The sequence below is a fragment of the Anastrepha obliqua genome, chromosome 4 (assembly GCF_027943255.1).
Source record: "Anastrepha obliqua isolate idAnaObli1 chromosome 4, idAnaObli1_1.0, whole genome shotgun sequence".
NCBI classification, from domain to species: Eukaryota; Metazoa; Arthropoda; class Insecta; order Diptera; family Tephritidae; genus Anastrepha; species Anastrepha obliqua.
Window position 1 is genome coordinate 89,097,914 of NC_072895.1, and position 25,832 is coordinate 89,123,745.

At 35.2% G+C, this 25,832-nt stretch overlaps 2 protein-coding genes across 2 annotated transcripts in view; both read right to left on the reverse strand.

Moving 5' to 3' along the window:
- The window catches only part of LOC129246110 (synaptogyrin), a 52,054-nt gene extending 44,776 nt beyond the window's left edge, over positions 1-7,278 (reverse strand). The window contains exon 1 of the mRNA XM_054884658.1: positions 7,106-7,278. Within this exon, the coding sequence (XP_054740633.1) occupies positions 7,106-7,234 (129 nt within the window). The 5' untranslated portion in view covers positions 7,235-7,278. The remainder of the gene's footprint in view (positions 1-7,105) is intronic.
- A 6,040-nt stretch (positions 7,279-13,318) lies between these two features.
- On the reverse strand, positions 13,319-24,865 carry LOC129246434 (probable enoyl-CoA hydratase, mitochondrial). Its single transcript, XM_054885267.1, has 4 exons — positions 24,792-24,865; positions 24,576-24,699; positions 13,623-14,341; positions 13,319-13,522 (listed from the first exon to the last, which is right to left on the reverse strand). The coding sequence occupies exons 2-4, from the start codon at positions 24,670-24,672 to the stop codon at positions 13,457-13,459; spliced, it is 882 nt and encodes a 293-aa protein (XP_054741242.1). The 5' UTR covers positions 24,673-24,699; positions 24,792-24,865; the 3' UTR covers positions 13,319-13,456.
- Positions 24,866-25,832: the final 967 nt, after the last annotated feature.

A 25,832-nucleotide genomic window follows, 5' to 3' on the forward strand; every position in this document is an offset into this window, starting at 1 on the left:
TCCTAGCTAATTAAAGAGGAAACATAATTTTGATTTTTTGAAATGTATAGCAAAAATTATTGTTTTAAATAAATTAATATTATTAAAAGTTCAATGTTTAATATTCTAAAATTTTTCGTTTATACTTCCTGCCTCCTAACTTAGCCCAGAACTTTTTTTTCATGCTACAGTTGTAACTCTATACATGAGCTACACAACTGCTTTTATCAAATTAAAATCGGTAAAATAATACAGGAGTAGTGATTTTTGTCCGATTAGCCCATATACCTGAATCACTGTGCGACAGTTGGATGTTAAAGGGCACAGCAATTTAGTAGGATAACTAAACACATGCGTACATTCAGAATTTAAATTTGGACTTTTACTTCACTAAATTATATGTGAAGATATTCAGATTATTCATATTTCTCCCCCTTTTTGTGTTTGCATAATAATAATAATAATAAATAACTCAAATATGTGGTGCGTGCCAACTGTAAGTTCTTAGAGGATATGAAAGACAATTTCTGAAACTTATAATCAAAAGAGGGAGGTAAAAAAAGCTAAATAAATATTATATTAAAATAAATTTAGTTGGTTTTAAGTATTTAGTAACTATGTTTTCTATGGCGCTATGAAAAAAAAAATGGATTTCCATGGAGAGTGAAATATTGTCTTTCGGTTAATTCATACATACATACATATATGCTTTATATTCATTTGGCTATTGCTACAGAATTGGCAGGTATTGGAGAGTTTTGTATTAAAAAGATATTGATGTGTACTATGTCCCTGACGGATTCTTTCAAATTTATTGATGTCGATTCTATTGGAAATTCATCCGATATTTTATTGCAGAGAATTGCGTGTTTTATACCAATCGGTGCGTTATTAAAAGTGCATTAGCAGACAATAAATCATTTATCTCTCTTCGAATTTGTAACCCAGAGAATTTCTTCTTGTATCTTACTTTGCGCACTCATTCACGTAACAGTAAATACCTAAATACGCGCGATATTTTTGTGATTAGTGTTAATTACCACAAAAGCACACAAATCACCAACGCTTACAGCTGGGACTGATTTGCGTGATGTTTGTGTTTAATTGTCAATTGTGGCTGCTAACCCTAAAAGAAGGCAACAAAAAATAAAAAAGCACGCCACCGCACTCAAGGCATAGAGAGCTATGTGCGTTTGTACATTGATAAGAAATAATGGCAATTAATACCTTTAATAAATGTTTATTACTTCATATAAAATTAGTTATAAAAAATAAAATGAAATAAAAAAATAAATATAAATTGAAATAATAAAATTAAATTAATTAATATTAAAAATTCAATCAGATAAAATAAGAAATAAATTAAAATAAAATAATATTAAATTAAGTAAAATATAATAAATGGAACAAATAAAAAAGTTTAACAAAATTCTTTAAAATAATATAAAATTGAATTAAATGAAACTAAACAGAGTAGAAATAAAAAAATGATTTAAAATAACATTAAATTAAATTAAGTTAAATTAAAATATTGTTTTAATTAAAATATTATTGGTTGGTTGATTTAAGGGTGACCTCGCATCGGAGTGCCACACAGACCGCAAGTTGGGTCCGTTGTGTTGGCCTAGAGCTCAGTATATTATATGATTCCCCACCTAACCGAGATTTTTATTATAGATTTTGGCCCAAGATATTATGTAATTCGTTTCAAGATTTTAATGAGAGAGTTCTGAAAGATTGTCAATTGTTGGAGAAAATATTATTAATTATTTATTTTTATTAAAATATTGATTTAAATTTCATTAAATAAAAAGGAATAGGAATGGAATTAAAAAGTAAAAATTAAATCAAATAAAATCAAATAAATTCAAAATAAAATGGTTTAAGTTAAAATAAAATTAAAATAATTTATAATAGTAATAAAATATTAAAGAATAAATAGAAAATAAAACATTTAAATTGAACGAAATATAATAAATTTAAATTAAATATAATAGAATGGAGTAAAATAAAAAAAATTGAATAAATGGTTTAAAATAATATTAAATTACATTACTAAATTAAATAAAAAGAGGTAAAATAAACTAAAATAAAATAAAAAATTGAAATAAATTTTATGAAATAAAAAGGAATAGGAATGAAATGAAAAAATAAAAATATTATATAAATAAAAAAAAATATTTAAAATAGGAATGAAATAAAAATAATAAAAAAATTATTTTATTTTTATTATATATAACAAAATAAAACAAAAAAAAATAAAATGAAATAAAAAACTAAATAAAATGGTTTAAAATAAAATAAAATTTTAAGAATAAAATAAAATGAAGCAAAATTAAATAGTATAGAATAGAGTAAAATAAAACAAAATAAAATTAAATGAAACAGAATAGGAAAAAATAAAATACAATGTAATAATATAAAATAAAATAAGGTAAAATAGAATATATAGCAAATTTAATCTATTTAATTAAATTAAATTGAATTAAAATTAAATGGAGTTAAATTATATACAATAGAATAAAATGAAATAATATAATTAAAGCTGATGGCCTAGTCGCTAATGCTTTTTAATTCATTGAGATTGTAATTCATTACATTTCCAATTTTTCAAATAAAAAAAAAAAAACAAAAAAAAATATATAATTAATATGATCAAATAATGTAAAATAAAAAAAATTCAGTACTAAAAAAATAAATAAAAATAAAAATATAAGGTAAAGTAAAATCACAAAATTAACAAAATTAGTTTTGATTGAATAGAAAATATAAAATGAAATTCGATTAAATAAAATGATGAAATATAAAATAAAACTAAATGGAATAGAATACATGGAAAAAATTTAAAAAAAGGAAATAAAATAATATTAAAAACATAAATAAAATAAAATGAAGTAAAATAAAAATAAACAAATTAAATTTAATGAAATAGACAAGATAAAATAAAATTTAATTAAATAAAATGAGAAAATACATAATAAAATAATATTAAAAAAATTAATTGAATAAAATGAGGTAAAATAAAAAAAGTGGATTCAATTAACTTTAATTAAATAAACTAAAAAATTAAACAATTTATTTATAAAGGAATATAGAAGTAAATAAGATAATATTATTGGTGTGCAACTAAGTTCTTGGTGTTTTTTTTATGAAAATACAACTTTATTCTGAAAAAATGGTTACAAGTGAATCTTTGAAAGTATTGCCCATCTTTCTGGTAGATCTCGTATACCGTCCCGGTAAAACTGTTCATCTTTTGAGGCTATCCACGGATCAAGCCATTTTTTGATGTCTTCATATGAATGCAACTGCTGGTCAGCTAGTCCATGTGCCATCGATCGGAACAGGTGATAATCGGACGGCGCAATATCTAGAAAATATGGCGGGTGGGTTAGGAATTCCCATTTCAGTGTTTCCAGGTAGGTTTTGACGGGTTTGGCAACGTGAGGCCGAGCATTGTCATGCTGTAGAATCACTTTTTCATGCCTCTCCGCGTATTGCGGCCGCTTCTCGCGCAGTACTCGGCTCAATCGCATCAATTGAAGTTGATACCGATCCCCAGTGATGGTTTCGCTTTGTTTTAACAGTTCATAATAAATAAGACCAACTTGGTCCCACCAAATACACAGCATAACCTTCGCAGCGTGAATATTCGGCCGAGGCGACGACGTAGAAGCATGACCGGGCAGTACCCATGACTTTCTTTTCTTTGGATTGTTGTAATAAATCCATTTTTCATCACCCGTCACGATGCGATGAAGAAAACCCTTCCTTTTTAGCTGCGGGGGCAGTTGTTCACAGGCGAAAAAACGGCGTCCAACATTCCTTGGTTTTAACTCATAAGGAACCCAAGTCCCCTGTTTGTGAATCACTCCCAAGGCATGCAATCGCTTGGAAATGGATTGGCGGGTAACTCCTACTGAAGCAAGCTCTTCTTGCGTTTGACGCGGGTCCTGATTGAGCAATGCCTTCAACTCAGCGTCTTCGAAGGTTTTTGGCCTTACTTCACGCGGACGGTCGTCAACATTAAAATCACCGTCTTTGAAGCGACGGAACCAATCTCGGTACGTTGTTTCACTTAAAGCAGCATCTCTATAAACTTTTTGTAGCTCTCGATGCGCTTCAGCCGACGTTTTTTTTTTTTCGAATGAAAGAGGAAAATCAACACTTCCCGCATATGACGATTATTCGGCACAAAATGAGACATTTTCACAAAACCAAAAGTATACCAAAAGATACCAAAAAAAATCACTAATGTGTCGAAGCAGTTTGTTTACCATACCTATGTCTAAGCTTGGTTTATGACGTTTAGGTTATGTTAGAATCGACTAGCACACACTGCTAATAAATTAAATTAAATTAAATTAATTAAAATGAAATATAATTATAATGTTGAATTTAATAGATAGAATAAAATAAAGTAAAACGAAATAACAAATGATAGAAAGTAAAATGAAATAAAAAATTAAAAAATTAAAAATAAAGAAAAAATTAAATTAATAAAATCAAAATAAAAAATGAAACACAATAAAAAATAAAACATAAAAATTAATTTAAATTACATTAAATTAACTAAAATAGGGTCCTTTGTTCCACTGAGGAATATATATATACATATATATATACATAACTAAAATAAAATGAAATAAAATAATTTAAATAAAGTAAGCAAAATTTAACAAAAATACTCTAAAATAAAATGAAGCAAAATAAAGTTCTAAGACTAATTGTAGATACATTTCATTATTTATTAAAAAAACCAGACTTTAATACATTCTTTTTATAATAACGATTTGAAAAATATTTTTACAGTACCACTAAGTTAACCCATTAGCTGTCAAATTGCTAAAATAAAACAAATGAATTTAAAAAAAAATTAATGTAAAGAAATAAAAAAAAAAAATTTAAATAAAATAAAAATTAAAACTAAAAATAAAATAAAAATAAAAATTAAAAATAAAAATAAAAAGAAATATAAAAAATATAAAAACATGTTTTACACTTTCTATATAAGAAACGAGTGTGTATATTAAATTAGCAATGAAATATTTTATTATCCAACTCCAGATACTGAAGACACATTACTGACACCCTTTACTTAACATACTTAAGCCCTAGGCTCCAAATAGGAGTTAAAGCAACCTCTTACTAGCTGGCTGTATAATTTGCGCAACATTTTTAAAATATATTAAAAGCAAGAACAAGAGCAGCAAAATGAAACGAAAGTAAAAAAAAAAATGTCCCTTAAGTCACGCTGTCATCGCGGACCACATTCTTAAAATAAAGGGTGATTTTGTAGCTATTATCTTTTTAAACAGTTGGTTTAAACAGCTGACGCACGTTTCGTGTTTTGTTTCACTGTCAAACATCTTCAGTTTGGTCTATAATTTAACCATGAATCGTCTTACAAACGAGCGACGCTTGCAAATCATTGAATTTTATTATAAAAATGGGTGTTCTCTTAAGAAAGTTTATCGCGCGCTTCTTCCATTTTATGGTCAGTTTAATCGACCCACTGAAGCGGCTATTCGAGCTATTGTGACTAAATTTAGAACCAAATTTACAGTATTGGACATCAAACCACCAACACGCTTACGTAGAGTGCGAACTGAAGAAAATATCGCATCTCGATTCGTCGCCGTTCGCAGCAATTGGGCCTCTGTTATTCAACAACGTGGAAAATTTTGCGAAAGGATTTAGGTGTGAAGCCTTTTAAAATACAGCTGGTTCAAGAATTGAAGCCGAACGACCTACCACAACGCAGAATTTTTGGTGAATGGGCTCTTGGAAAGTTGGCCGAAGATCCACTTTTTTATCGAAAAATTGTGTTCAGCTTCGTCGCTCATTTTTGGATCAATGGGTACGTAAATAAACAGAATTGTCGATTATGGAGTGAAGATCAGCCAGAAGAATTGCAAGAGCTACCAATGTATCCAGAAAAGGTCACAGTTTGGTGCGGTTTATGGGCTGGAGGTATCATTGGACCGTACTTCTTCAAAGATGCTGCGAATCGTAACGTAACTGTGAATGGTGAGCGCTACCGTGAAATGATATCCAACTTTTTTTTGCCCAAAATGTAAGAGCTTGACTTGCATGACATGTGGTTTCAGCAAGACGGTGCCACATGCCACACAGCACGCGTAACAATGGACTTGTTGAGAGGCGAGTTCGGTGAACATTTTATTTCACGTTCGGGACCTTTGAATTGGCCACCCAGATCGTGCGATATAACGCCTTTAGATTATTTTTTGTGGGGCTATGTTGAAGCTCATGTCTATTCAGACAAGCCTGCTTCAATTAACGCATTGGAAGACAACATTAAAGGATTTATATGTGAGATACCGGCCGAAACATTGGAAAGAGTATGCCAAAATTGGACTAAGCGGATGGACCATTTGCATGAAATAATCTTCAAACATTAAATTATGGTATATGGACTGTACTATCGATTTAAATAAAAATTTCATGCATTTTTCTAAATTTTACGTGTGTTTTTTTGGAAAACTTTTCTACAAATCTTAAAAAATTACCCTTTACTTGAAACCTGCTGATTCGTTGATATATATACTGATTAACAAAGGGCTTTTTAGAACCTCCTGCCAGTTCCTTCCATCTCTAGTCTACTATTAATGTAATATAATGATTAAATATTTTATGCGCACAGAAAGCCGATAGTCCAGGGATATTAATAACCTCCAGGTATTACAGGCAGTGAGTAGCTGTCTGGGCTTTAGGTTCAAATGAACTCTCTGATAAGCGAGGGGAGTGCCCTTATACATACTTAAATAGAACTAAGTATAATAATTTAATTTTAAATAAAAAGGTAAAAATGAAATAAAAATTTGTATAAATGTATAATTTTAACACAATCAACTTTTTTTGCGGACTTTAGAATCGATAAATTATTTGCCTGATTATTTCGCATTGATCACATTTGGGTCAAAATGTTCTTTCAATTTTGGCGAGTGTGCAATGATATTTCTCACAGGCGTGTTTTCGCAAAAAATATTTTTAAGTTACTTAACACTTAAGTTGGGTTTAGAACATTTGAAATGGCTTTTTTTAGAAAAGTGTCGTTCTATGTACATACACATATTCGAAAATGTGCCTACCAACGTCAACTTACCCAACAGAGGGCACGTATCACCACTTGAGGCTTCATCGCGAATGTGAGTGGATCAAAGGCGCCACCCGCTTTGCCACCGCCATACGCGCCACCAGCATTCATATTCAGAATCTGAGTTAAGACATCCATTCTGTTGGTTTGTGTTTGTGTTTTGCGGGTGCAGCAGTTGATAGTTTTATTTTAAATAATTTTATATATATTAATTTTTTATTGTTTTTTTTTTTTTTGTCTTTATGCAAATCTGGAAAAAATATGAGTATTATTTTATAAGCTATTTTCTTGTCGCTTTTGCAAAATTTTAATTTGAAATATTTCCTTTTGTTGATTACAAAACCGAAAATACACACACACACGCACACGCACGCGTTTTTGAAACAACTTTAGAGGACGAACGCGCACATACACCTGCAACTGTGTCGATGGTATGAGGCACTACGGCATTCCAACGCGTACACATAACCGTTAACGCGCACTTATGCTTTCACATGGCAGTGTTAATGAAATTAACCTTTCCAAAGCATTTATGCACACAATCACTCGCTCGCTAGACACTTTTGTATGAAAAATATTTACTGCTCAGAGCAGAATTTCGCACAAACTTTGCAAAATATGGAAATTGCGCTTGAAATATTTCGTTTTGTTTGTGTGTGTGTGTGTGTGTGGTGTGCTTACATCTTCAATTATGTATGTGTGTATGTATGTATTGAGTTATTTTTTTTTCGTGTATTTTCTATTGCATTTATTTAAATCTCTTTCGCCAATATTCAGAAGTGGCCAAGAAAAGCGCGCCAATAATTCTCACTTCCCACACTTTTGTTTTCTATTCATTTATTATTTATTTAGAAACAATTTCTTGATTCCCTACATACATATATTTTCACTATACTCGTATCACTCTGGCGAGTGGGTGTGTGTGTGTGTGTAAAATATTATTTATTGTAGCGACGCTCCAACAGCTCCTTACTATGTGTGTGTATACTACGCTTATTCGTTGCTCGTTTGCTCGGATTGCAGCAGAGCCACTAGCCGTGCCTCTACAATAGCAGTACACTTTTTTCCGGAAACAAGAAAAGTACTGAAATCGTTGCGCGAGCTTTTCCAACTGTTTTCTTCTACCTTCGAATTTTCACGAGCAAGCCAACAGAACCAGTATCATAACTGTATAGGGGTGTGTATGAAATTCTGCGCATCAATGATGCGACGAGTATAAATTGTGAGAAGTATACATGTGTATGTGCATGTCTGAGGTGCCTTCAGGAGAGGTTGGCATGACTGGATGGCTGATAAAAGTGTAAACACATGAAAAGCTTTGCAAATAAGTCTTTGGGTGAATGAAAGCTCTATGAAGCTAAATTAATGGAGATGTGCGTTGGTGAAAAGCACTACTATCAAGAAGTTGAGAATCACAAAAAGGGACAGCGACAAACTAACTGAGAACTAAGAGCTGCCAAGCTAAATAAAATTATGAGAGAATTTACAGACATTTTTAGTAAACCTTTGGTTTTATTAGCGGATTGGTGTTTTTGTCTTTGCTTTTTTTCTAGGCAAGCCGTGTGCCTCGAATTGCTCATTTAAATATCGGTCGTTTGCGTGAATCACCTCTAACTAGCACGACGAAAAGAGGTGCGAGAAAAACGGCTTCAAATTCTGAATTTAATCTAATGAGTTACTGTTAATAGATATTGCCAAACATTTGGTGGTAATTATGGTGTGAAATTATCTAAAAAAAACTTTTTTTTAAGTTTTTTGTGATTATGGGGTTATATACCTACAGTTAGAAAGCCGAAAAAAGCCAATTTTCCAGAATTTTTTCTGAGAAAACTTTTAAATTTATTGATCTAAAAATTTGTACACATATTATGTTATCTTTTCACTGTATTTTAAGACTTAGTATTAGTAAAAAGTAGTAGGCGGCCGCAGTGGCCGAATGGGTTGGTGCGTGACTACCATTCGGAATTCAGAGAGAGAGAACGTCGGTTCGAATTTCGGTGAAAGATCAAAAATTAAAAAAAAAGTTTTTTCTAATAGCGGTCGCCCCTCGGCAGGCAATGGCAAACCTCCGAGTGTATTTCTGCCATGAAAAAGCTCCTCATAAAAAAATCTGCAGTTCGGAGTCGGCTTGAAACTGTAGGTCCCTCCATTTGTGGAACAACATCAAGACGTGTACGCGCCAATTATATATATATATATATATTAGTAAAAATATTTATTTGGAAAGGAGCTACAGCTGATCTCCGGGAGCTCCTCTCAAAAAAGACGTTTTGCGGTGACCTCTATGTCTCTGAACTGGACTCTCTGAAATTAAAGAACCAAACAGATTTCGTTAAAGTAAGGTTAAATCTAGTAAATAATCGGAGGAATAAGCAAAATTATTATTTATTTTTTTTTGACAGAATGGCGGTTTCTCGAAAAAAAAAAAACAAAATCGATTTTTTACCAAAAAGTTCGGCCTTAAATTATTTATAAAAATATACATATATATTTATCAGTGAGGAAAAATCTTCGATTAGTTACTAAAAAATTAATTTAAGAAGCTCGTGTTAAAATTTGAGACTTATCGTTTTAGCCGTTTTCGAGTAATGTTGATCACCGACTTTGAAAACACCATTTTGAGTACAGCCTTGCACTTTTAAGCACTCTAAAAATATTCACCGTAATGATATTAAATTTTCTGTGTGTATTTTTAAATACATATATATACAGTAAGAAAAAAAAATAAATCGACTTTGTTTTTTATTTCTAACTGTATATAACCCCTTCCTGCAAACTGAATGGTGTATAATCATAGTCCTACGTTAACTCAATTTCCGAGAATTCGCTCTCAGATATAAAAATGTTAAAAAAAGTACATGAATGCAAAACCAGTAACATTTGTAAGTTTTACAAGCAACTGATTAAATTGTTGGCGGGAAAAATCACAAAAAGGAAAAACAAAATCAGTTGAGCTACCGCGTATTAAATAAAACTAAAAAAAAAAAATAGAGAAAATTAAATTCAATATAACGAGCTCAACATCACATGATTTTATTTTCTCTACAGCAATTCGTTCCATTTCATCATCGCTGTCAGATGAAAAACATTCCATTAGCAATTGTTTTGTTGTATTTTCCTTGCTTCCGTCTATGCATATATGATATATTGCCAAATTAGTTAATAACCAAGAAGTACATGGTACAGTTTAAAACACAAAAGATACCTTCAATGTTTTATTTTTACTTTGCGATCAGCTGTGTTTCTCACTTGCAAATTCTTACAAGTACAAATTTATCCAGTAAAAACTTGCAACTTCCCCTCAAAATGAAGTGCCATTTGCTCTCTCACTTGCCCCTACTTTGCAAGTTTTTTAGGTACATGAACACAAACAACAAATTATTTGCTTCATCAACAGACCTATTCTAATATCATTTGGCAAATGTACGTTTATAAAAAAAAAACGGCAGAAGATGAAAAAATAAGCAAATTTCACATAAAGTATTGTATTTGACAATATAAGGTGCATACGATAGATAAGGCCATGCATATACATATGTACTTATGTGGCCTTAAGGGGGGCCTCTTATCAGTAGCTTCAAAAAAAGGTGTTTTTTCTAATTTTTTTTTTTTTTCGAGGCGAAAAAAGCTACACACAGGAATCTTGTGCATCTTTTGCATTTATTTGAAGGCATGATTGAAGAGTAATAAACAATTTTTTAACATAAATAAAAAAACAAAATGGCGGACATATGAGGGATCTCGCACAGCTTCTCGTTGCGCGCTAGTAAAACGGCGTGTAAGATTGCGGTCGTACTTTTCACCTGAAACACAAAACCCTTAACTTCCCGAAACGTTTATTATTTTCCTTTTTGCTCTTTTTTAAATAAGACATAAAGGACTACAACTCAACTCAAGAAATGAAGAGGAATGCAGTTATTGTCGCTTTATATACAAATCACACCGATTTAGAAATCTCTAATTTTTTCTAATCTATTGCAAAACGTAAAAAACACGAGAAACGTTCTGACACTGTCCGATCTGCAGAATTTATTCAACAAGTTCAGCGATCATTGACGAGGGCCTTTCAAAATGAATGAAGGCCCTTGCGAGGTAGCTTAATGTTTTTGAGGATTTTATTCATCGAGTTTTTCATGAAGGCCTCCGGTATAAATCCTACTTTATGCGCGGAAGACAGTTTATGTGGGAGTAAATACGAGAATAGCGAGTTATCCGATCGAAACGCCTTGTACGCAAAATTAAACACCCTGAAGCGCCTGTGATGTTATGGTTTTTTATAACGAAAAAAAGTTTGGTCCATATCAAAACACCAACCGCAAAAATGAACAGAATAGCAAATGGCTATATTACAGGCCTGTTGTTGTTGTTGTTGTTGTTGTTTTAGTATACTTAAGTGGTTAGGGGTAGTCAGAGGCCCGAAAAAATTATGATTTTCACGAATTTTTTTTTGCTACTTAATTAATTTATTTAACAAAAATAAAAACATAGCATAAAAACATCATGTTTTAACTTGACTTCACCAAAATTTCAAAAAAAAAAATTAATAATTGCAAAAGTTATCGCTGTTTGTGTGAAGCCCGTTTCTCCAGAAGTCCCTTGCGCTTATCATCACAAGTCCTTGGAGCTCAGCTAAAACCAATCGGACAAGAAAAATTAGTTTTATTAATAGATAATCTTGTGCCTGATCGAAGCTTTTTTTTTCAAAATGAACAAAATGGCGGCATCACCATGCTGTTTGGCATTTCTGAAGCTTTATCCACTGCGTGTCACTAGTTCCAGGTGACCAGATGGGCGCAGCGTAGTTTAGAACCAGCCGGCCAATTGTTTTAAATGTCGCCAGCAACATTTCTCTGTCTTTGCCCCAAGTGCTGCCGGCAAGCGATTTGAGGACTTTGTTGCGATTTTGGGCTTTAGTGGCAATTGCGGTTGTGTGCGCAGAGATGGAGAGCAAATAGTCAAAAGTTACACCCTTGAGTGTTAGTTTGAGCACCTTTGTCCAAGTGGTAAAAAGAGTCGCCGCGGACTTAGTGGGAGAAAATTGTAAATTCCTCGCAGTGAAAAAGCGAGAAAGGTAGGTGTTCCAGGTCTGTAAAGTTTCCTGTTGTCATGCACTCGAAGTTCCCAGCCACTGTTATAGGTTTAGATGTTGTAAGCAACAAAGGACATGTCATGCCACACTTCTTTACTCAAGAATTTCGAGTGAATTCTGCGGAAAATATCGAGGTTATAGAAGCGGTAGTAAAACCCTGGATTGGTGGTGTACGCGATGACATCCCATATACATATGTATCTTTCAGCAAGACTCTGCTGCTTCACACAAAGCGATGTAGACACAAGATTGAAATGCTGAAAAGTTGTAGGTTCGTTTACCTTGGCGCACAGGCCATCAATGTATTGCCCGACGTGCAGTCGCATTATCGCGCAGTCGTCGGCGTATGAGACCAGGGAGACTCCCTCTGGTGGCTGGGGGAGTTTCGATCATTTTAAATTATTGCACCTCTGTAATGTGCGCGAAACTGTTGTTTTTGAAACCTTATTTTGAACAACAGCGGCCAAGTTGGCGCAAGACTTAATCGAGTTAGAAAGCTTTTCTTATGATTGCTCGCTGTTCTCGACTTGATAGAGATAATTTTCTTCCAAATTTTGTAATTCTCAGGACTCCAAAAAAAATTCCGGATAACACAAAGACTTCTGCCTGTTTTTTTTTTTTTTTGCATTTAATTTGATTGACAGGCCTGAATCCTTGTAGGCCAAAATTTTTCCACGCTCCTCATGTGATAATATTGAACCCCTCGGCATTTTAGGTTAAATTGAATAAAATTACAATTAAAGTCATCCAAAATAAAAATAACAATCAGCACCGTCTATCTCTTCAGAAGCTTATTATCGACTAGTGCCTTATCAATATGAAACGCCCAAAAGACTAGCAAAAGTGCGGCTTCTTGGAAAAAGATAACGGTTCTACAAAATAGAGTGAGCTTTCGCACCAAAAAGAATTGACGGAAGTCTTAAGTGTATAACTGTTAAAATGACGCAAAATAAAAGCTACTCCGGAAAGTAAAAGCGAGTTTATGGAAGTTCAAAAATTGTATACCAGAGTTGGCTTATGATTATGAAACGCACCTTATGTATCTTGCCCTCCCAAAAATATGCAACGAAGTGCGTTGATAAATATATATATATGTTCTTAGAAAGAAAGAAATTACAACTCTAGTTAAAAAATCATTGGAAGTTAAAGAAATTTTACTGTTAAAATATAAATGTACATAATATAGATAGATATAAATGCAAATTCTGGCATGCAATTCCACGCAAATGAACAGTTGTTCAAATCCGAGAGCATTACTCTGACTTAAAACTTTAGTTATTCTTGAAGTTCGCTGGGCGCTTCTCGACAAAGGCTGTCATACCTTCCTTGCGGTCCTCCTACGTATTGAAAAACAATAAATAAAAGAAATAAGTGAACAAATCCACACAGCAATAAATAATGCAGAACATCTTTTTAGAAATTTTTGTTTATACTCACAGTCGAGAATGTCGCATGGAACGTCCTGCGTTCGAATTTCAGACCTTCCTGCAATGTGGTCTCATACGCTGTATTCACACTCTCCTTGCAAAGTTGCACAATCAGTCCTGAGTGTGTGCCAATCTTCTCACCCAACTTAACAGCTTCACTGACCAACTGATCTGCGGGCAGCACCTTGCTCACCAAACCCATTTTCTCCGCCTCAACGGCCGAGATCATGTTGCCGGTCAAGCAGATTTCCATAGCCTTGGATTTGCCAACAACGCGCGTCAAACGCTGAGTACCACCAGCGCCGGGGATGGTGCCCAATGCAATTTCTGGCTGACCGAATTTCGCCTTCTCTCCGGCATAAATGATATCGCACATCATGGCCAATTCACAGCCACCTCCCAAGGCGTAGCCATTTACAGCGGCAATAATCGGCTTCTGACAACGCGAAACACGCGTCCAGTCACTCAAGAAATTACCCATAATACATTGGGAATAGGTATTCGGTTGCATTTCTTTGATATCAGCGCCAGCGGCAAACGCCTTCTCGCTGCCGGTGATCACAATGGCGGCAATATTTCTATCACGCTCGTAGTCATCGAGCGCTTGACTCAACTCCTTCATGAGACCGTTGCATAGGGCATTGAGGGCTTTGGGGCGATTCAATGTGATGACGGCGACATTCTTCTTTTCGCCAGTCACTTCATGTTTGATGAATTCCAAATTGGTGGCTACAAAAATAAAATTACACGGTGTATTAGGAACATTGCAATCCTATAGATCCTAAGAACAGTAAATATGAAATTTTGTATATGTATTTGGACTTTGCGCCGAAATGACGCCGAACCTGCGGAAGCAAACCAATAAAAATGGTTTTAAAGGTTGTCCAAATTAACCTGCAGCATTCACAAACTGCAACGGACAACCTAACCGTTCTCCTAGGGGAGGAGAACGTTGACATAGCCTTAATTCAGGAACCCTGGGTGCGGAGCAACGAGGTGAAGGGGTTCCCTGGAAGAAACTACAATCTGTACTATAAGCGTACTCAAGGTAATCCTAGATCATGTATTGTAGCCAAAAAACACTTAAACATATTTTTAATCCCATCATACAGTTCACAGGATGTGACAGCCGTTGAGGTGGAAGCTGCTGACGGTGTCAGCATCACACTTGCATCCATCTATATGGCACATGATCGGCCAGCACCGCCCGAGGAGGCTTGTGGGCTTGTGCTTGAAGCAACCAGAAACAAAACCCTGCTACTCGGATGCGACGCCAACGCGAGGCATGCGCTGTGGGGAAGCTCTGAGACAAACGACCGAGGTGAGTCTTTATATAATTTTATTATTGATACTAACTTATCGGTATGTAACAGGGGTAACACTCCCACTTTCACCTTTCCCAGTACGGAGTACTTCAGAGGATGGGAGGAAGTGATTGATGTTACTCTACTGTCTGAAAATAGCTCAGTAAGGGTAGATAATTGGAGGGTATCCAATAAAAGGTCATTTTCTGATCACAGTTGGATCCTCTACGATTTGGATCTTAAGGTAGATCCACCCCTACCGTATCGAAATCCTTTAAGAACCAACTGGAAGAGGTTCAAAAATGCAGTAAACAATAGGTTAGGAGAGACTCCTATCTCTCAAATCACTCTCACGGAAAACCTTGAGAGTAGGGTCATAACACTGGGAAAGGCATTTAGTAGGGCCTACAAAACGTCCTGCCCCATAAAATTTAGCAAAAAAACTCACCCTCCTTGGTGGAGCAGTGAGCTCTTAAAACTAAGGGAAAAATCTAGATCAACGTTTAACCTCAGCTACTCGACGGGAAATTGGGAATTGTACAGAGAAAGTCGGAGACAGTACAAAAAGGCAATCAGGGCCGCCAAAAAAGAGAGCTGGAGGGAATTTTGCTCGTCAATCGAATCCACCAGGGATTCTGCTAGGCTCAGCCGTGTTCTTTCCAAAGACCACTCAATGGCTTCTTGGGTCAAGAAACCTGATGGAACTTGGACTGCTACAGCAGAGGAATCGCTAGAGCTTCTGCTAAACACGCACTTTCCGGGATGCAGCGCTTACGAAAGTGAGAGGGGAAACATTAGGCGGAGCCAATATAATCCACAGCATCTTGCAAATGAAATTATTACCAAAGAAAAAGTTGCATGGGCAATCAAATCTTTCTCACCCTTTAAATCTCCGGGGCCAGATGGGATCATTCCAAAGATGCTACAGGAAACCTTGGACTGTATCCTACCATGGCTAGAGGAAATTTTTAAAGCGTGTTTAAACTTAGGCCATATTCCAGATAGCTGGAAACTAGTCAAGGTCGTCTTCATACCAAAAGTAGGTAGAAGAGGACATGAATCAGCGAAGGACTTCAGGCCAATCAGTCTTTCGTCCTTCCTGTTAAAAACCTTTGAAAGACTTTTGGATATGCACCTCAGAAGCTCTTTGGAGAGCTCTGGTATATCAACTGCACAACACGCATACCTTAAAGGCAAATCTACGGAGACAGCACTTCACGAGGTAATCCGAACTATAGAGGGCTCTCTAGAGAGCAAACATTATACCATGGCGGCGTTCTTGGATATCGAAGGCGCCTTTAACAATGTTAGCACAGATGCCATCCAACGGGCGTTGATAGACCTGGAGGTGGACAGTTGCGTTAGTAACTGGGTCATCTCCATGCTAGAAACCAGGATCATCAAAGCTAATATGGGTAATATCAACATAACCAAGAAGGTCCACGGGGGCACTCCACAAGGAGGAGTATTATCTCCACTTCTTTGGCTATGTGTGATCAGCAAAATCTTAATAAAACTTGACGGAGGTGGGGTAAAAGTGGTGGCGTACGCTGATGATGTGGTGCTAATGGTGTCAGGACTGTGTCCAAATACGATCAGTGGGATCATCCAAAGGGCGTTAGGCGAGCTTAACTCTTGGGCCACAGGATGTGGGCTAAGTTTAAACCCGCGTAAAACAGAACTTATGCTTTTTACCACCAGATACAAGGTACCAACTTTCACCCTACCAAATATCAACGGACAAACTCTGTCACTATCAACCAGCGCAAAGTACTTAGGAGTAATTCTGGACTCCAAACTTAGCTGGAAGTTAAACGTCAAAGAACGGGTAAGGAAAGCAGAAATTGCTTTATATGCCTGCAAACGTATGCTTGGAAGAAGATGGGGTCTTCAACCTAAGCACACATTATGGCTGTATAAGGCGGTTATACGGCCAATTTTAACGTATGGCTCGGTAGTTTGGTGGAAAGCTCTAGAGAGAGAGTACAATACCAAATTACTCGGCAGAATACAAAGATCAGCCTGTGCAATAACGGTCGGTGCAATCAGATCATGTCCTAGAGAGGCTCTCAATGCACTGACACACGTTATTCCAATAGACCTACATATAAAGAAGACGGCAACCATGAGTGCATTTAGGTTAAATGAAGCGGGTCGCTGGAAAGAAAAAACTTATGGTCACGCTAGTCTATTATTGCGACAAACTCAGTTAACCTCGGTGAGGACTGACTACATCGTCCCGATGGCAACGTTCAATAGGAATTTTGCCACACTATTTCCATCTAAAAAAGAATGGAATAAGGGATTCTCTCTAAACAACTTCGATACCACAGTCTATACAGATGGCAGTAAAATGGATTGTGGTGTCGGAGCTGGTATATTTTCTCAGAGACTTGGAATCGAAAAATCTGTGCGTCTCCCTAATACCAGTAGCGTCTTCCAAGCGGAAGTACTAGCAATTGGGGAAGCCTGTAGGTTACTAATCGCAGATTTCTCTTTTAAGGGCAATATCGCTATTCTCTCGGATAGCCAAGCTGCAATCCAGGCGCTGGATGCGACTATAACAACCTCTAAAGTGGTGGAGCAAAGTAGGAATAGCCTCACCAACTTGAGTGAAAACCATAGCGTAACCTTAATTTGGGTCCCGGGACACCGGAACATAGAAGGTAACGAAAAAGCTGATGAACTGGCAAGAGGGGGATCTGCCATGAATAGCGCTCTTGCAGTACCAGTACTCACTCCACTAGGTGCGGTCAAGAATGCAATTTCCCTAAAATACCTTCGAATTGCAGAGTGTAGATGGAGAGACCAGACGAAATGCAAAATCAGCAGAACGTTATGGCCCACCTACAACCTCAAGCAATCGTCGACATTAATAAACATGAAACGACGGGACACCTGCAGACTTACGGCAGTCATAACTGGCTTCTGGTCTATCGGAGAACAAGCCGCCAAAATGGGCATCCCTCACAACACATACTGTCATAGTTGTAAACAACCGGAGAAAAAAGAAACAATCTTCCATTTTCTCTGTGAATGCCCTGCCCTATGGAAGGACAGAATGTCAACCCTGGGCAAACCGCTGTTCGAGAGTCTCGAGCAGCTGTCTGGCTTAGACATCAACAACCTAATAAGGTTCCTAAACCGCACAGACTGGATATAGTCCTGCTGTAAATAAATGTTAAACAATTTGGTAACGAGGATGTGGCAACAAAATGGTGCGGAAGCGCTAGTTGGATTCTGGATGAATCACCACTCTAACCAACCAACCAACTTTGCGCGCTTATGTACGCATGTACAGTGAGTCACAGCTTATTTGATGCAGGCAAAAAAAAATTATTAAAAAAAAATTATTAAAAAGAAATTATAAAAAAAAATTATTAAATTCAAAATAACGTTGAGATTTGGACTGTGTACAGGTGTCTGTACTACATGTGGGCAGTTCCATATAAGTCAAGTTTTTGCAATACCAGACGTATGCTTGGGATAGTTGTCTTGGTTGTACCTAAACGAATCCCTAATGCCAATTTTATCCGCACTTTGTACTAAATTATCTTTTAGCAGATCCAGATACATCTCTTTATTCATGTTTTCTTCGATAAATGTTAAATTTCCGACACCTCAATAGGACAAGCAACCCATACCATCACACTGCCCCCGCTGTGTTTAACTGTAGAGCGCAAATTACATGGTTGAAGCGCGGTATTTGGTTTTCTCCAAACGCAGGACTTCTCATCAGACCTGAAAAGGCTAAATTTGCTTTCATCCGCAAAAACATCGGACTTACAGAACGAAATTTCTTTGTTCATATGTTGTCTGCAAAACTCTATTCTTTGTTTTCTGTTACGAGCATTAATCAACGGCTTATTTCGGGCAGTCCTTCCATGAAAATTTTCTTCGCGCAGCACTCTACGAACAGTTTCAGGGTTACAGTTCTTGCCTAAGTATTTTTCGACTTCGTTCGTTAATTTTGGAACGCTTAACTTGGGTTTTTCTTTAACTTTGCGAGCAAACCACCTCTAATCTGCATCAATAAATATTTTATTTGGCGCAGATCTGCCCTCATCTTCTATTCTATCTTCGTGGCGAAACCTTTCTATAATGTGCTGGAGAGTTGAGGAACTAAAAGCAACAATTTCTGCAATTTTTCGTTGGCTTTTGACCTCTTTATAATGACAAATAATGTCTGCCCTTTTTTCAAGTGAGTTCCGTTTTTCCATTGTAAAAAAATTTAAATTTTTTCAACTTTTCTTTACAAAAATTTTTTGAGAATGACTTAAGACGGTAAGTTACACTGGAAAAAAATACATTTCACTGTTATTGCATTCTCAGAGAAAATATAAAATACCCTACATCATTTAAGCTGTGAGCATATTTTGATGAGAAAACTATTTATTTCTATACTTTTTCAGCAAGCTTTGTTTTTGTTATTGTTATTTCTGCAGTGGTAAACAGTACATACATATCTCATTACAAGTCGTATACATGTTTTTATTCAATTTAATAAACATCGAGGCATTTTTTTTTTTTTCTAAAAAAGTATTACCTGCATCAAATAAGCTGTGAGTCACTGTACATATTAGAAATGTAAATTTTTTCGATTTTAACGATCCCGAGATTTTCGGGATCTTGCTATTTCAATTTCGGAAATAAACAAGGGATTTTTACCAAAAAAAAAAAGATTGTAAAAGTAAGAAAATGTATAATATGATACGTTCACATATAAGCAGATTATCTACTTTTTCATTTTTAACTCCCAATCTGTAATTAAAATGGGAGAATACGCACACAAACTTTCTCTCCCGTAATCTGAGATTATAAAATAACCCAAGATTACATGATGCAAAGAATAATGAGATGGCGCCTATCGTGGTCCCGTTACTTTGCGCTCAGCGAATTTGACAACTAGTTACGTGATTTTAGCTCCAGTATGGCCAGATTACCATTTTCGTAACTTGATTTAGCATTTTTTTTTTGTTATTTTTATTATTTTTTGTCTCGGAGTTTTAGTTCATTCCACATGACATTTTTCTAGCCTATTCTAATTAAAAGTAATGTTTATAATTTTGTAAAATATACATTTTTTAATAATTATTTAAATAATTCACTCAGTTTTATTTAGCTTTACTTTTTTTTAACATCTGGTGGCATTGCCCGCGATTGCCGGTGTTGTTGGTGTTCTTCTGCTTTCGGCAGTCAAATCCCTCTCTCGCTACTGCAGAGTTGCCTAGCTTTGGATATAAAAACGCACTAAATGCCCATTTAAAGAAAATAAAACACGAAATTTTTATTGTGTTACTTAAAGAACTTTGTATGCGTGACAAATTGTCTGTAGAATGTGCGTTTTTTTTAAATAAATGTGTTATGCTTATGTACAATTTAATTTATGAGTTTTTTTTTTGTTAAGCGAGACTCTTTTGTTAAGGGAACGACTTTTTTGCTATATTTGAAGTTATGTAACTAGATAAGGTACTCTTTTGGTAAAAATGTCAGTATGGTTTCTTTAGTATTTTCTGGTATTTTGTTGCTTATTTTTACTATGAATACATCTCTTGATGCTCTAAGGATTGATGACCGGAAGAAACGATTACACCTCTATGGTTTTAAATCGCATTCAATAAATTCAAAGGCTTTTTAAAATGTGTAAAAAGGTTTTCAATCTTAAGAAGAGTTGAGAGAGGGGCATTTAATATTTTTGCATAGCCTTAAATGGAGCCAAAAATTAAATTTGCATTTTCAAATTATCAAATTTTATAGGAGTAAAAAAATTTTCAATAGCACTAAAATCTTCTCAGAGTGGCCTTTTTTAAACTTCTTTTGTATAATAATACAGTTTTTTTTAACCTAAAGTTTCGCTAGCCTTAAATTAAAAACAAAAAGAAACAAACACCAAAAGTAAAAATTTTCGCATTTTCGGTATAAAAAAGCACTAAATTTATTACGAAGAGCAAATGGTTGGTAATACTGCACAACTCAGCAAACGTGACGTCACGTACGCTCTGATGGGCGCAATCTTGTTTCTATCATTCTTGCCAAGATTATAACCATACTTTTTTAAATACAACCCTGTTTTATCGATATATATTTTAACGAAGGAGGAACGTCAAAGTAAAAACTAAATAAAATGGCCACTAACAAAGAAAACAGGTTTGTGGACATAATTCTAATGAAATTTTTCTTAAATATTACTAATTATGCATTAATTTTACAGAAAAAAGCCTGTTGTTGTTGTTGTTGTAGCAGCATAAACATTCCTCATACTTACATACGGGGAATGCTGCTGGTGTGACAGTCCTTGGTCGGATATAAATCCGGGTCGTTTCGGTAACGTAGAACCGACTGTCGTGGAAACGACCTGTCTCCATAGACGCTTTGGCCGATTATTGCTTATTATAAAACGTATTATCGAATTTCGAATGCGTATTACTGCCACAGTTTTTTGAAACCTCAGTAGACGTCGCTTACGGATTTCCTCCAACTGTCTATTACTAGCAGATATTTGCGCAATTAATATATGTAGTTAATCCTTCTCCTTGTCTTTTCTTTCTTTCGCTAATAATAATTAAACAAACCACAGACGCCAAAATATTCCACCAAAGCAATTTCTATGAAGAAAAACCTTTCAACGCAGTGCTGACAGCTGAGTGTCAATTTTGCAAGTAATCTGCCATATGTGAACGGGTAGATTAATTTTGTGGATTTTTTGCATATGTGAACGTACTTTTAATCACCCTATCGGAAGCCTCCCCTCGGCAGTCAGTTCTATGTTATCGGAACGAAACGGATTTATATCCGGCCTATCCATCTCTATTGGATAATTTATAATTATTGCAAATGGCATCGTACGTCATACATATAAGACACTTGTGAATTAAAACGCGGCAGTGTACAAACAGACAAACGATGAGACGCGTTAAGGCTAAAATAACGATTTCCATCGCTTAAAATCATTTTTTATTTAGTAAAAAAGTCAGTCGGAAACAAAATTTGATGGTGAATTTTTTTATCTCGTACCACTTAAGCGGAAGTAGTAAACTTTAATACATTTTCATTTACGTTACAATAAAATAAAGGAAGTAAATGCAGCTTTTTACAACAGTGGTATGCATTTCTATATATTGAAAAGAAAACAAAAATAAAAACGCTCCAACATATCCATATTTGGCATTAAAAGTTCATATCTAAAGTTTTTTTTTTTTTGTTTTACTAAAATAATAGGTTTTAATACATATTAATTTATGTTAAAATAGAAAGTCAAGGAAGTCAATGCAATTTTTTACAACAGCGGTATGCATTTCTATATTATATAGATAGATATATGAATGAGGTTTGCACTTCGACCTCATGGTTTTTTGTGCCCTCTACTCATCACAGTACCTGATCCAGACCCAGTTCCCTTATTAAACTAAGGATGGAGCTGGGTTGGATTGAGCGTATGTGCCTTTCCTGTGGCTGCAGTTGGCCAATATATCTCAACCTTCTCCGCACTGAATTCCAGGAGAAGGTGCATTCGAGTATTTCTATATTAAATATTTGTATATTAAAAAGAAAACAAAAACAAAAATGTTCAAACATATCCATATTTGCATAAAAGTTAATATCAAAGTTGTTTTTTTTTTTTGCTATGAAGAAGAAATTTTCTGCTACCATTTGGTATGCTTCGTAAGAAATTACAAATTCCGTAAATCCTGGATTGTAGGCAAACAGTCACGGGTCTCTCGATTTTTATGGTGCCCACACTCACCAACGTAAACATACGCTCGTATACGCTGACATAATGAAACTAATGAGAGCCCCATGTAAATGAATTCTCACCGCCGTTCCGTAGGTATGGCTTACGTCAAAGTGATATGCTTTGTTTGTATGTATTGGTATGTGTACATTCGTATGTTTACATTTGCTTGCTGATTTTGACCTGATGCTTGCACCAAACGCAACAACAAATACATGTAGGGTTTTACTTATATGTGTTTGCTGTCACCTGTAATAAATTCGCCTTGGCAGTATCGTAGATCGTCGTTTCATTGTCTCAGCTGATACGGGCGTACGTTTACGTTGGTGAGTGTGAGCACCATTAAAAACACCAAAATTCCGGGATCACAGAATTGACATCTCTTGTCTCATATATAACTTTTGTTTGCCCTAAACGACACTCTTGCACAATTAAGACACTGAGGTGCGCGTGATAACAACAATTAGCAGTTACTTTAGTGGCGCTCGAGAACACAATAATTTGTAATATAGTAGTTATTTCTCATTTTTGCAAGCAGACGTTCGTTAACGCCGAAAAATTATTCATCGCTGAGAGAGCAAAATGACAGTTCGATGCTAGAGAGGCAAAATTTTGTGCTGGAGAAATTTTAGCCAGCAACAATCATCCGGCACAAAAACAAATGATTGAACAAAATTTATTTCTTTGTGCACTTCTGGCCTTGAGCTGTCTTGAAATTTATAAACACAAACGACAAACCATAAATGTGGTTATGTGAGCATGTAAGGTAAAATTATGCTAATTTTTTTGGACAACACAAAAATTCCCAAACTATCTCAGCTGCTATCTCTTCTTCTGCCGGTCTGCAAGTGATGGAAATTTTTTTTGTTTTTTCTGCTCTTTAGGAGAGTATTTTCGTTAACGCTCTTGATTTGGATTAATGACTGGTGATGGCTTATTTTGTTATCGAAAACAATTGTAATGATAGAAACTAGTAGTTGTTGTGACTTTTTATAAATAATGCATATGAAAACGATATACTAGTATTATATAATATTTTTCATTTACTGTATATGGAATTGCTATAAGTGGAGAAGATTTATTGTTTTTCCCCGTCGCTAGAACAAAAATGAGTAGTCCGCTAGGCACTTTTGTAATTATTAATAATAATTAAATAATAATAATATAAACAATTATTTGGTGCTCGGCTTTGTTGCTTTGCAATGTCATTTGCATACACATGCCTGCATATGCAAATAAAGCGCAACACCCGGCATTTGTTAGTGGGTTATTGAACTAATTGCAAGCATACAGAAGTGAACCAGGAACGAGAGAATAAATTTGTTTTCGTACATCGTATATGTAAGTGCACATAAATGTGCAGCCGTTCTTACAATTTTTTTTTGTTTTTTGTTTTTTGATTTTTAAATTTAATTTTTTATTTTTAGTGTTTAATTATTATTAATTTTAAGTTTAATTAAGAAATTATTTAATTATTTCTTTACCACCATACTTCTCGCATATGTATACATACATACATATGTAAAAGACAACGATAGAGAATCGTATGAAGCGGCAGTCAAGCCAAACCAAAACACGCTGCTCAAAATTAGTTGCTCAGTCATCATTGCATAACCGAGAATTTAACACGAAACAACTTTCACATTCCAATTATTAGCTTTGCACTGGCATTCAGCAATAGAAATGCAGATGTATCAAAGAAAGCAAGGTGCAAATACCAAATAATACCTATGCAAGTGCATAGATATGTTTCCTTTCCAAAGTTCAAGTTCCGGGCTCTTGCAAATGTAAATATGTACATTTGTATATACATACATACATACGCGTAAGATTATTTTAGAGGTGATAAGCTGACACGGTGAAGAAACATTCTATCATCCTCGATAAGTTGATATTTTGTGTAAAATTGACAATGGTTCTTACTAACCTGAAGCAAAGAAACGTGGCGTTAGATGCGGCTGCTTTGCGGCTACTTGGAGTACATGTTGAACGCGGCCAGCCAGTAACTTTGCAATGTTCGCCATCTTTATATTTACGGAATATCACACCCACTACAATAGAAATGTATATACAGGTTATAGTATTTTCACATTTTATTATTTTCTGAGTAAATTTGCCAGCACCACCAGTGCGCGTTACTTACGCTTTCAAGTGTAGAAACGGAATAAATAGCTGCAGAGAATTTACAAAGCTGAGAGGGTGCAAATGCAGAAGAGACTCTGATAAGTGTCGCGATTTCGCTAAGCTTTTTGGGCACCGAGAGCATAAGAATAAAATTTGAGAGTACGTTGATCGTTGGCAGCTTCGTTGTGCCGGTTCTTATTATCTTAACTGCGAATGTGTATTTGTGTGTGGCTGCTCCACATGAACTATACACGTATAAGTATTGCCTTGATCCCATCGAAAAGTATATATATTTGTTTTTATGTTCCGTTATGTGGGGGGGGGGGGCGCTCAATTTATTTTACGCAACTGGATTACATCTTTAATTTAGGCCAATGTTAAAAGTTGTAACAGTTTGCATTAAATTCTAATCGAAAATGAAGTCCACTGAAGTGACTTGAGCAATGAATACACGGCTACTGTATTCGTTTTTAAATAAAATGTTTAAAATTAATTACAACTTTAAATTGGCATAAATAAAGCATGGCTGGCGGTGGCGAGTAGGACACAGGCTTGTAAAAATACCCCATTAAACAACATACACCCAACAACAACCCCATTAAATAATGTCACTGAATACGCTCTCATATCGTCAAGTGTCAACTTTATAGTTATTTTCCGAATTTCTGTAGTAAATAGTAAAAATACTAGATTCCGTAGGGCTGTTTCCTAAAGGAAGAAACTTATCGGCTTCCCACAAAGCAACAACTGTTTGAGCTTGATAACAAGCCATAACGGCATACAGTAACAACAACGGCATGCAGTACAAGTAACAAATTCGCAATCTCTTGACTCGTGAATGTCGTTGATATTAAGAAGCGCACAAACGCTCCGCTCCCATAAGAGCCTTTTATACGAAGCCGGAGTGACTCGGATTTATATCCGACCAAGGACTGTCACTTCAGCAGCATTCTTCGTATATGTATGAGGAATGTTTATTCTGCTACAATAACAACAAACAAAAAAGCTTACTGAAAGTCGTCATGTGAGTACCGCAAGCGAAGAGCTTCAGCAGCCTCGG